At 44.5% G+C, this 13,059-nt stretch overlaps 2 protein-coding genes across 2 annotated transcripts in view; both read right to left on the bottom strand.

Annotated features, from left to right (window-relative positions):
* Nucleotides 1–902, bottom strand: part of Gimap4 (GTPase, IMAP family member 4) — an 8,173-nt gene extending 7,271 nt beyond the window's left edge. Inside the window, exon 1 of the mRNA XM_021165431.2 lies at nucleotides 832–902. The gene's annotated coding sequence lies outside the window, so the exon portion shown is untranslated. The remainder of the gene's footprint in view (nucleotides 1–831) is intronic.
* A 6,823-nt stretch (nucleotides 903–7,725) lies between these two features.
* Nucleotides 7,726–10,289, bottom strand: LOC110297030 (GTPase IMAP family member 7-like). The gene is made up of 2 exons (XM_021165829.1): nucleotides 10,170–10,289; nucleotides 7,726–8,975 (listed from the first exon to the last, which is right to left on the bottom strand). The coding sequence occupies exon 2, from the start codon at nucleotides 8,934–8,936 to the stop codon at nucleotides 8,061–8,063; it is 876 nt and encodes a 291-aa protein (XP_021021488.1). The 5' UTR covers nucleotides 8,937–8,975; nucleotides 10,170–10,289; the 3' UTR covers nucleotides 7,726–8,060.
* Between the last annotated feature and the right edge of the window lie 2,770 nt (nucleotides 10,290–13,059).

Below are 13,059 nucleotides of genomic sequence, written 5' to 3'. Positions count from 1 at the left end.
GGGGAGGGAGGGAGGGAGAAGGGGAGAGCAATCACACAAGCTATGATTAAGACCTTTACAACATGGAGGACAAACCATTTAAAAGGGTAGCCATGCCATGGCAGAGACCGAGTTCGCCACGGGTTCCGACTCCTCCATGTGCACTGCTGCCTTGGGAAAAGGTTCTCCTCTCAAGCTAGGGATCTGTGCTGGGAAGAAGGAGGGTTTGACTGGGCTAGGTTTGAATATAACCTCTGCCCAACTCCTAGCCAGGCCTCCTGGAGAAGGTTCCAGTGTGCTGCTCTCTGTGTCTGTCTTTCTCTTATTTCTTTGTGTGTACGGAGTGTGTGTATGAAGTGTGTGTGTGTGTTTGGGGGGTGATGGGTGTCCCATATGGTGAGTTTATGGAGGTCAGAGGCCAATTTTCGAGAGTTCTTTCTCTTCTTTCATTATATGAAATCCAGGGATCAAATTCAGGTCGCCAGGCTTGGCCGCAGACCCCTTACCTGCTGAGCCATCTCACTGGCCCCCAATCTGCAGCTCCCTCAATGAATAAGCAAGAGCCAAAAAAAAAAAAAAAAAAAAAAAAAAAAATTTTTTTTGACCAGTGCAGGAATACTTTCCCTGTAGAAAAAGTGTCCTCCTCAAAATGGTGAACCCTGAAGCACACAGGAATTTGTAGAACTCAGCCTTCAACTCGGACTATAGCCTAAAATTATCAGGCTGGAAACAGAAGCCAATGAATACAATTCCTAAGAGCAGGTCTGTCAGGAGGTTTACTAGACATAGCTAGTAGAGAGGTCCCTTCCTCACCAAATTCAACACCCACATCGTCCATCCCTATTCTCTTACCTGAAAATCTGGGTCCTTTGACCTTCTCTGATTTCGAAACAATACTAAACACCAAGAAAACAGAGTAGCAGAGAGGAAGCGAGGGGGAGGAACTGTGGAAATAGGAGTGTGCAAGGGACCCACCCATCTTCCTAGCAAGCTGCACTGCAGAACGTTCTGCAGTCCTCTTGTTCTGTGTCATCTCATGTGGTACCCATGGGTTGCTGGTAGCTACTGAGCACTTGGAATGTGATAAATCAATAGTCATGTTTTTCACCACCAGGACTTTAGTTGACTGCAATATGGCCCATCATAGTAAATAACGGTCAGTCAGCTCTTGTTTGGCAGAACAATCTGTAAATGTAAATGACAATGACTTGGCTGGCAGTGATATTGAATCTCCTGTATGTTTACTTGCTTAAGAAATGAGAGAAAGAATAATTGAGTAAGAGGGACAGAGACAGAGAGAAGAGAACTCCTTGTTAATAGCATATAATAGAATCTACTTTTAATTTGGATATTTAGGTATTTTACATGTCATATAATTCATGATACAGTTGGATTTAAATAGCACATCTATATCATATCTCCTCTCCTCAGGGGTAAGGGCTCATTACAGAAGAGGGGTGGAAAGACTGGAGTCATTGAACACTGCAGTGAAACACTATTTGCTGGATATGACAAGGTCATTTCACACACAAATTTGCACAGACCAAAACCTCAGTGCTGATGGGGAAGGGCTCATGAACTCTTGCCCTATCTAAGGAGCTGTGGGCAATTGATTGCTGCTGGTGTTTGTGTGTGTGTGTGTGTGTGTGTGTGTGTGTGTGTGTGAGAGAGAGAGAGAGAGAGAGAGAGAGAGAGAGAGAGAGAGAGAGAGAAGTTGTGAAGTTTTTCTCAGGAGCACTGCCCCTAAGAGGTTACCCATGTGTTGGTAGATGATTCCACATCTCTGTTCAGATGGACAGCACTAAGTGGAGTTTAGATTTTTTCTTAAATGGGGGAGAGAGACAGAGGTGACAAGAAGTCGGGAAGGAAAGGAGAGGACTAGAGAAGGAATCAGAGGAGTGGAACTGATCCAAACACACTATGTGATTGTATACAATTCTTTAACAATACATAGTCACAGTCCTGCTACCAGATTTCTTCTTGTTCAACCTGTTCTTTCTCTCCTCTTCTCTATTATTCTGCCTACTTTGGGGCTGATTCTTGTGTAATTTCACTTTTATTTCCTCTTGTTGATTTTTTTCAGGACCTCCCCCCTCTCCTCCCCTCCCTCTCCTCCTCCCTCTCCCCCTTCCCCCTCTCCTCCCCTCCCTCTCCCCCTTCCCCCTCCCCCAGTCCTCCGGGGAGAGTCTCGTCTCAGAACTTGTGACAAGTCCACACAGCCCTGCTGATTGGCCCACACTGCCACTAGCTGTTCGATCACTTCCTCATGCCATTCCAGGTCTGCGGGCCTCATGAGCTCAAGTGCTACTATCCCTTGCCACGTGGTGCGGAGTCCATGATTGGCCCTTATCCACAGCTCTTGGTCTGGCCAAAGCCTTTTTCCATCTTCAAAGAGTGGGTTCGATGTGAGCTCTTCGTGAAGCCTCCGGAAGGGGGATGCTGGTTCTCTTCCCTGGTAAGAGCCCTTCCTCCTCCTCTGTGGACATGTGCCACAATCCCCGGAACATTTCTGAGGTGTGGCTGTCCTTGTCTGTTAGCTTGGAGGCTGTGGGAACTGGTACAGTTGCCTTCTCACCTCCATGTACTCTCCCCCACACATACCTCTTGCTTTCAGTAAGCAAAGTAGATGCTTAACCGACTGGCATTAGCGAACAGAACAGTTGCCACCCACAGCGTGTTGTTGAATTCATGCGGCCACTCCCTGGAGGCTGGTTAAGGGAGGTTTCCAATCACTGAGGAAAGACAAGCAACTGAGAAGGACCCCTGTCCAAGAGGAGTGGGTGGGTGGGGTATCTTTTATATCAGTTTTGTCTTTTCTGTAGGGGTCTTTGAGGATAGGGAAGGAATGACATGTGGGTGATAGACATTGATATATATCATATATATCATATAGACATCGATATATATCACTATACATGGTGACATGTATCTTCATAAGTTTTAAAGTGAGAGAAGACAAAAGAAACCAAAACTAGGGGCTGGAGAGAAGGCTCAGCGGTTAAGAGCTCTGACTGCTCTTACAGAGATCCTGAGTTCAAATCCCAGCAACCACTTAGTGGCTCACAACCACCTGAAATGAAATCTGACGCCCTCTTCTGGTGAGTCTGAAAGACAGCTACAGTGTACTTGGATATAATAATAAATAAATAAATCTTAAAAAACAAAACAAAAAACCAAAACTAAAATAAAAGCAGACATGGAACCAGGAAACATGGAATTTTCCTGTGGCTACAAAATATTCCATAGGTAATTGGGACTTTTATAATTTCTCCTCCTCTCAAAAACAAACAAACCAAGGGTCTGGGGAGATCCCCTAGCTGTTATGAGCAGTTGTTCTCCCAGAGGCTGGGATGCTTCCAACTCCAGTGACAGGGGATCCGATGCCCTCTTCTGACCTTTGTTGGGTTCTGCACTCACATGGTAAACACACACACACACACACACAGCAGGCGAAACACTCATCATAAACGTTCTTCTAAAAATCTTCTTAAAAAACTGAACAGTTAAAGCTCAAGTCCCCGGGCTGGTGAGATGGCTCAGTGGGTAAGAGCACCCGACTGCTCTTCCGAAGGTTCAGAGTTCAAATCCCAGCAACCACATGGTGGCTCACAACCATCNTCTCTCTCTCTCTCTCTCTGTTTGCTTCAGGCTTCATGCCTACCTCTTCAACTTGGGACAGTCTCCTTTCAAATTCTATTCAATCTCTCCATCCACACACATACATATACATACATACATACACACACACACACACACATACACACACACATATACATACATATACATATTAGAAGAACTTCATGTCCTCATATCTCCACACTGTTTTCGCATACTTGACATCCACACAGTTTATAAGCCCCAAGGAACCAGCCGCTCTGGGGAGTTACTCAAGCAGAGATCAGCAGGAAGAGCTTAGATTTTGGATCCCTAACACAAATAAGAATAAGAGTGATTGGCGGGAGAGTGAGTCAGATTACCAACCCTTCCACCAGGAAAATCTATTTATGAAGTGACTTTGATTCCTAGGTTCATCTGTGAAATTTAGTAACTTGGCACAGAGTCACCAGGCAACCAGGTGGTTCTGAGAGAGGTCCTGACAAACCTCAATTCTTCACCACGGGCCTTCTAAGCCTCCTCTCACCTTTCCATGTACTGCCCTGTGCACTGAAGGGTCCCATGAGTTTGAAACCTTCAGAAATTGGGATGCTGGGCGCACAGATGTCCAGATACAGTCCCAGTCCAGACAGGCATTTATAACAGATTCCACAGGTCAGCAGTTACACCTTCCAGCCCTATAGTTTCTTTCTCAACAATTTCTGTTCATTTTTCGTGATCCCTCTATACTACATAAACTGACATTTTCCTTCAATTCATGAGTTCCACTCTCAGACTTAAAGAAATCTCTGGTCCAACTTGGTCGAAATTTTTTGTGTGTGTGTGAAGAGACCAGAGATTATTTTTCATAACAGTCCTCCAGAAATTGTGAGTTTCAAGCTGATGTCAGCCCATTTCCCGGAACCCTTTCTAATGAGAGTAAAACAGCTATTTTTAAATGTGTCCTGAGACACCTCCTTCCTGCCAACAGACATTTCCTGTGCTAGCCCCTTCACCTTTGTCTTTCTCATCTCATGTCATATTACAGAGCAGAATGGTTAAGATAGAAGGGCTGTGCACACTGCCATTGACATGAGATGGTACTTGAAATAGAGAGACTGAGAAATGAAGATCTCCAGGAGATTTCAGCTGCTAAACTAGACTTAGAGTTCTTCCTGGATGTCACTTAGGACTGGAATTGGTCCAAAGCAGAGCTCTCCTCTGCCTTCCACCTGGAGAGACTTAGTTCTGGTCACTCACAGTTCAGTCTTAAGCAAGTGTGATGTGTGTACACTGTTACTACCTTTTAGAGTCATTGTAATGGAGTTTTAATGGCCTAAATTACTAATAGAATACTTAGTAAATTTATTACAAAAATTATCAAAATTGCCCTAGAGAGATGGCATCAAGAGCCCTAGCTGCTCTTCCAAAGAACCCAGACTGTGGTTCCAGCACTCAGTGGTGGCTCACAACCATTTGTAACTCCAATGCCAGGGGATCTGACACCCTCTTCCAGCCTCTGTGGGCTCCATGCACATAACAGACATGCAGGCAACACGCCCATGTATGTTTAAAATAAAATTTTTTAAATAATCTGAAGGAATCTCACAGCTTGGAAAGACTAGTAATGCCATAGCTCCCCCTAACTAAACAGATTCTAGAAATGGGGACAGGGATGGGGCAAGTGTAGTCTCCAGTTCTATACCTACTAGTGTGGTACATAAAGCCAGGCTTTAATGTATATCCCCAAACTCATGATCACATGAATAGCCCTATTCAATTCTGTGAGATATAAGGCAAAAGAAAAAGTCATAATTTAGGGAAAAGATTTTAGGAAAGAGGGGGGTGGAGGGGGTGGGAAGGAAAAGGAGAAGGAGGAGAAGAAGGACCAGAGTATATCATATGCATGGACTTGCCAACAAGCAAAAGTTATTAATAAAAACAAAAAACAAATATATTTTTATTAATAGTTATTTTGAAGCAGTAGTTATTTAAAATATCATTGAGGGTACAGGTATGACCATGAGTGGATCTGTGCAATTGTAAAAGCATTCTGTGCATTTTGTTCTGCCATGTTTTATTTCCATTTAATAACAGATGAGAGATTTCAAAGTCAAGATAAGCTGGCTTACGTAAAGTCAACTCCAGGCACCACTGGGGTCTAGCACGTGTTGAGTACCACAGGCAGTCTTGTGGTCAGCACACCTACTAACGTGATCAGAGGCTTCCGAGGGTACAAACGTGAAAGCTTCAGCATTATCAACATCCAACACATGCCCAGATAGGCTGGAGATTGGTAGTGACTGAGACTGAAGCACAATAGGTGCTTCAAGTTCAGAAGTACCAGCTATGAAGAACTGGGCTTACTACAGGATGAACTTGGGGTTAGTGGAAACGGTAGGCCTGATAGTCTCCTCAACTCAGAATGCTGCATTTCATCTTAAGAAGAGAAAATGCCTTAGGATGCCACAAAAGCCTTGCACATCCCAGCACTTAGGACTCATTCCACATAGTCTGCTCAGCCACCTGTAGTGGAACTTGGAGATCTACTACAGAGCTTCCAGCCTGCTTTCCTAATGACTTACTTGGTTTATATTTAAATTAAGTAAGTGTGTATGTGTGTGTGTGTGTGTGTGTGTGTGTTGCCTGGCCATGTCTATGTGGGCTGTGAGTGCAAGTACCAGAGGAAGGCAAAGGTATTGGCTCCCCGGAGCTGGAGCAACAGGTGGTTGTGAGCAGCCCCTCTGGGCGCTGGGGACAGAAGTTGGGTCCCCTGTAAGAGCAGCACACAGTCCTATCTGCTGCATCATCTCTCCAGCCCCTGTCATTTCTTCTGAGATGAAAGGTAACCAGGCAGAACTGACATCTGAAGGAAGATGACAGCATAAGAGAGACAAGAGGTGAAGAGGACAAGGAAACGTGACCCTGAAGGAAACTGTCACCTCCTGAGATAAAGGTGAGAAAAACTAACCACAGAAACTGTCATTTGCAGTAACATGGGTGAATCTGGAGGACACTGTGCTAAAAGGGGGCAAATATTTCCCATCTCATGTTCATATACAATCTAAAAAGCTCAACTGGGGTTTGGGGGTGCCCAGCCACACTCGACAGACGCATCTATAACAAAACTCCTGCACCTAAGGCTCGGAACATCTCAGAACCAGGAAATCTGCAGTGAGTGAGATCGTTTCTCCTAGAAATGACCAAAAAACTTCACCCATGATGCATCAACAATATGTGGATGCCAAAACAAGACCTCTACAAGTTCAACAGCAATAGACATGCTACCATGGAAGGGGAAAGCTCATGAGGTCTTATCCCCAAAAAGGAGCCACGGGCACATGAAGCAGCAGGAGCTGCAGGATGTCCTTAGGGGTGGCTCCCCTGACTGATTACCCAATACCAAGTGGTTAGCGCAGAAATCTGTACATACATAGCCACTAAAGAGGCTGAGCAACTTGTATTTATATATTTATGTATGCATACATGTGTAAAAATAACAAAGAGAAAAGAGCTATGCATTTGAAAGGGAGCAAGGAGGAACATGAGAGGGGTTAAAGGGAGGAAATGTAAGGAAGAAATTAGTTTAACTTCAAAAATTAACATTTCAAAGTCAGTTGGGCATGGGGCTCATGCCTATTAATTACCTTGGTTTAATTATTTATACATACATACATATACATGTATATACACACACACACACACACACACACACACATATGCCACAATGTCTACATGAGAAGCAGGCAATTTTATTTATCAATTATGCTTCAATCAGTCAGGGAATGTAACGTGTCACCATAACCATCTTCAGAAAATACAATATACTACATTAATAAATCATGTCAAATTATAAAGAACCCACCAGAACTTGCTATACCCATCCTATTGCTAAACACTCTACACACTGTACTATATGAAGAAATCAGGCAGGACTGGACTGGAAGCTTCCTCCCTTTTCATGTTGCTGGAAGTTGCTATGTAGATAGACTGCTGGGGAAGAAAAGACATCATTAGTCTTAACCAAACTCTATAAACTACAATGCCAACACACCAAGCTCCCCCCCTAACCCCCGACCTGCAGGGATCATCAGCGAGGACCCAGGGAAAGGTAGTGAGAGAGTGGGAGGGACAAGAAGTCAATCATACTGATCAAGCTCTGAAAAACTTTATTCAGGAGTAGCAATATGAGCATAAGCAAGAGGAGGCTTCAAGGGATGAGGGAAGAGTCTGGGGTCTCTCCGAAGGTCAGGTGGCAATCTTCAGGTTCTGGAGACAACGGTCACCGTGTCCTTTTTACCCACAAACATTCTTCTTGTTATGACCACGAATGTTCTGTCAGGATTGTTTATGTAAGCTAGAAAATGTCCACAAGGCCATGGCTTCCAGCACCAAGCAAGTCATTAATATATTCAGAACACATTATATGTGTGCTTGTATGAAATTGTCAAAAACAAATGTCATTAATAAAAATAAATAAATTAAATTTACCACAACTCGTCCCAAAGTTTTGAAAGAATTTCTTTTATCTTTTGGAAAATATACATAAATATAGTCTCTTCAGCCTTTTCCTTCAAATTTCTTAATTTTTCATCATGATTTCTCTGTGCGAAAACAATTTGTGCCGCCTTTTCTTTTTCTAATTTAGCAGCATATTCCTTTTTTATTCTTTCGATGTCACTAGTGAGTTGTTGAGCATAAGTCTCCTTCAGTTCCTCTAGACATTGGTTCAGCCTGCTATCTATGTCCTTATATATCTTGTCAGAAAAGTAGGATCCGCCATTTTGGGTCATCATTTTCTCTGTCAGTTCTATCAGCTGCTGTAGTTGATTTTCTTGCTCATCCAGAGCTGCTTTGTTATTAAAGGCCAGGTAGCGCTTCCCACACTGCGAGACAATACTATTGAGCTTTTCACCCGCTTCATTTACAAAATTATCAAGGCTCTGGTCCTCAAGTTCTTCTTTGTGAGTAAACAAGATGATCATGTACTTCAGGGCTGCCTCTCCAAAAAGACCCTTGATCAGAGCGACCGTTTTCTGCTCTTCTTCAGTGTAACGGTCCAGTCGCAAAACCAGAATAATGGCGTGAGGCCCAGGGCAGGAGTAGAGGATGCAGCGGCTGATCTCTAAACATGTGGTTTTCATGGTCTCCTTGGTGTCAAAGAGCCCAGGAGTGTCGACTACAACAAGGTTTTTCCCCTTCCACCTCCTGTATGCTCTCTGGCAGGTCTTGGTAACAGCATTGGCACAAATCTTAGAATCAAATTGACGTCTCCCGAGGATGGTGTTGGCTGTAGCACTCTTCCCATTTCCAGTCTTCCCTACCAGAATGATCCTCAGTTCAGTGTCTCCCTGGCCAGCCATGTCGAGGCAACGTGACTCTAAAGATCTGAATGCGCAGATCTTAAGGAAGGGGAAGAGAGGAAAATTACCTATTAGAGAAACGGGAAGCACTCCCGATCCTTTCTTTTTTTTTCCTTTTCTCCTGAAATTTTGCAGTGTTCTATAGTTTTAAAAGGCTGATGATCTGGATGTCATTTAGGCTGTTCCTGATGGCATGGACAGCCTATCTCTACTCCTGCTACCGCCTTCATGCCAATATTGGAACAGATGTTCCTGGCTCATGCCCAGTGCCAGGTCTGGGAAATGAGTGCACCTAAATTGTTACTGTGCCAAATACCTGAAAGCCCAGGATGACTATAGAGGTCAACAGCTTACTATATATTTTATGACGACCTAGGAGAGGCATTCAAGGACTCAAAACATAAAGAAAGTGTAAGGAAGGCAGGGGCAGGTAGGATCTCAGTGAGTTCAAGGCCAGCCTGGTCTATAGAGTGAGTTTCAGGACAGGCGAGGCTATACAGAGAACCCCTATCTCAGACCAAAGAGAGAGGGGGAGGGGAGGGGGGAAGGAGGGAGGGAAGAAGTGGGGGGGGAATTGTTCATCTCCCCTGCTTTGACTGGTACACAGTTAATATGTTAATTATTACAGTTAAATATCACACTGAAGCCAGAAATATGTTCACTTATCATGTTAATAAACATGAAACAAAACCCCCAAGACAGTTAAAACAATCCTGCATAACAAAAGAACTGGCAGAAGTGTCACCACTTCAGACCTCAGGGTGTACTACAGAGACATAATAAAGAGAAAGCAACAGACAAGATGCAAAACAAGACCCGGAGCCCCTAGACTACACTGTGGCTTCAGGCAGCTACTCGGGCTTCAGCAGCCCCCGTCAAGCCAAGGGTCACACAGCCACACATGCAAATCTGTCTGTTGTACAATTAAGAGGAGTCAGCACACTGAGGTAAGAAAAGTGACTTAAACATGATCTGAGTTCTCTCCCAACTCTAAAGAACCTGCCTTGGGGGACACAGAACTTTCTATAAAGGGCACCAGGCTACCCTCTGTGACTTTCCCCACAGACACACTGCAACGCATCAGTTCATCTCCTTATATCTCTTAGCCTCCACCCCTCCCCCTCCCCAGCAGCTTCCTCCCTGTGCAGACACAATACTTCCACCCCCATAGATGCTCCATTCCCTCTCCCTCTCACAGCTCCCTTGCTCCAGGTCTCTTCCAGCCAGACTCACCTTCTTCTGCAAGAGTTAATGAGAGTTCAGGATCTCTCCAAGGAACCTATTTGACCTGGTTCAAGTTTTCTACTGAATTATGAAGCAAAACTGCCCTCATTCCCTGACAGGAAGTTCTATGGGTGGAGCCAATTGTAGCTCCCCCCCAGCCTGAAGCTGGCGGGTACAGACTTTGTTGCCACTGAGCTGGGGCCACCTGCGGGGCAACTTTCTGACTTAGGCTGGCTCCTTTTGAAGAGACAACTGCCCTGCTTTTCTGCTACTTGCCCAGAAGCTGAACCTGTCTTCCTGAGACATTCCTGAATAAGCAACCAGCCTGGCGACCACGTGCTGACAGAATGGCTCCAGGCACCGAGAATGAACTGGCAGTGGGGATGAGCCTTCCCCCTTATAAGCACACTCTCTTAGTAAACTCAACTCGCGGGCCTGATCAGGGAAATTTTTGTCTTGGCTTCATTATCTTTTCTTGCAGTCTAAGTCTCTTTCAGCCCCAGCCTGCCTCCCAGGTGTACCCGGTTCATGTAGACCGCGGGCAGGCTTACAACAGGAGCCAATGAAGAAACCATTTGCTTTTAAAGAAACAGAAATATTTTCCTGTAATTTAATAGGTGCTTCAGCTCTGTCAAGCTCTGTATGTCTATTATAATGCCAAACGATAATGCCAATCTTTTTTATATTATTATTGTTTGGGTTTTTTTTTTATTACTGGTGTGTTTATAAAAAGATAAAGAGAGAAGGAGGGATATGCTCTATGGACGTGTGGTGAGGTATGGGAGGAGTTGTCCCAGCAGTCCCATTCCAAGGCATCACTTCTTCCTGAGGGACCAGCCACACGATGGTATAATATAGAATACAGTTTATTCAGGGCATGGGGAGGGAAGTCGAGAGGGTAGTAGAAGCAGAGAAAAGCAGAGGGGGAAGAGAGTAGAGAAGTAGAGGCCAGCCATGGGCATGTGGAGAGAGCGGGGCAGGGGCAAGGGGATGGAATGGGGAAGGGACAAGGGAGCAGATAGCAAGAAGAGAAGAGCAAGAGAGGGAGAAGGGGGCAAGCAGCCCCTTTTATAGTGGGTCAGGCCTACCTGGCTGTTGTCAGGGAATTGTGGGGTGGAGTTTAGACAGAATGCTAACAATTACAGTCTCATGTAGCCCAACCTACAGTTGAACTCACAGTGTGTTGAGGATGACCTTGAACTGAAAGCTGAGAACCTGGTGATTACTCAGTCCTTGAAGCTAGATACCTCAACAGTTGGAGTTGTCTCAAGATTGTTGGTTCCCAAGACAGACAAGAGATGGTAGGTAGAGCATTGCCCATACCCTGGACTTCTCTCAGAGAGCTGGGCAGGAGGGTGGCTATTCCCTACCCAAATCAGGCGTGGGCCTACTCAACTCCATAGAGACAAAGGCTACCTCTTATTAGAGTCAGTTAAGCTTCTGTTTCCCTGCCAGAGAACTGGCTTAACATTTGCCTGACTTCAGTCAAGTCTGCATATGCAAGTTTCCTCCCTTGTTCTTTTGTCCTCCCCTCCCCCACTGAGCTATATAAGCTAGCCCTGTTAAGTCAATAAATGAGATATCCTCCAATATAGTCCGAGTCCTGAGACTACAGCTGGTGCGTAAGAGCCCTATAGCCCTCAGTGAAAACTTGAAAATGCTGATTCTGATATCAGTAAAGGAATCAGCACCAGCTTCAGTACAAGTCTGCAGGAGGGAGACCTAGGGAGCAAAGAAGGAAATGAGCCTCCTTCTCCACACCCTTTACTTCGGGGCTGCTACCAGTTAGTGTGGCCCACAACTGGAAACCAAGGCAGTCAGGACAGCTCTCCAGGTGAGGCTCCCTACTCAGGTGGCCCTATTTTGGGGCAAGTTGACATAAAAAACAATTACAATGAAGTGCCACGACAGGCTTCAAAAATATTTTTGTTCATGTCTAGAGTGATACTGAACATATAAAGAGGCCTAGATCTTCAACTATTTTTCTTATGTCCCCTCCACTAATGCCAAGCTTTTAGACTTTACATGAAGATTTCTCATTCAGTTGTAATTAATTTTTGTCTGAGGTGAAGGATGTGGAACCTTGTCTCAGTCCTCTGCATGTGATACCCAGGTTCTCGAGCACCATTGGCTAAATGGCTGCCTGTTCTCCAACATGTCTCTCTAGTAGCTTTACTGGAAATCAGATGGCTATAACTGCACATTTATTTCTCGGTCCTGTGTTCAAAAGAACACAGAAGAATGTTGACTTTTGTTTCTGTGTTTATGCCAGAACCATAGATGAATAATTCCTAAGTCCCAATAATAAGGAAACAAACAACCCAATAAAAACAGGACAAAGGACTTAGTACAACCTTACGCAGAAAGATCACATAGATAGCTAATGTTTTATATGGAGAAACACTCCCAAATATATGTCATCAAGGAAACATAAAACAAAACACCACTATACACACCTCCCAGAACAGCCAAAGTTCAGGCCACTGATGGCTTCAAATGCTGGCACAGATACGGAAGAGTGGGGACCTTAATTGGTTACTGCTGAGAATATGGAATGGTACAGGCACTTCAGAAGACAGGCTGCTAGCATCTTACAAAAGTAAACATACCCTTGCCATATGTGAAGTGGAAATTTCTGGTTTCTTTGGAGACGCAGTTGTGCCATATGATGTTTTTCTAGAAATTGTCTCATGAGAGGATGTTTTGCTGAGAACAGAAACATGGTGGTTTTCTGGAAGCTGCCTAGAAAAAGGGCATGTGATATTTTGCTAAGAGTGAGCACTTGAGAGAACATATGATGTTTGGAAAGGTGTGGGACCATGAAAGGCAGCCTGTTTTCTGGTTGAGCTAATAGTCAAGCAAGGAACAGTAAGCGTTTTGCCACACTCCTAGGTACCAG

Source organism: Mus caroli, chromosome 6, assembly GCF_900094665.2.
Source record: "Mus caroli chromosome 6, CAROLI_EIJ_v1.1, whole genome shotgun sequence".
In the NCBI taxonomy this organism is placed as follows: Eukaryota; Metazoa; Chordata; class Mammalia; order Rodentia; family Muridae; genus Mus; species Mus caroli.
The sequence above is the reverse complement of the archived record's forward strand: the minus strand, read 5'-3'. Positions and strand labels throughout refer to the sequence as shown.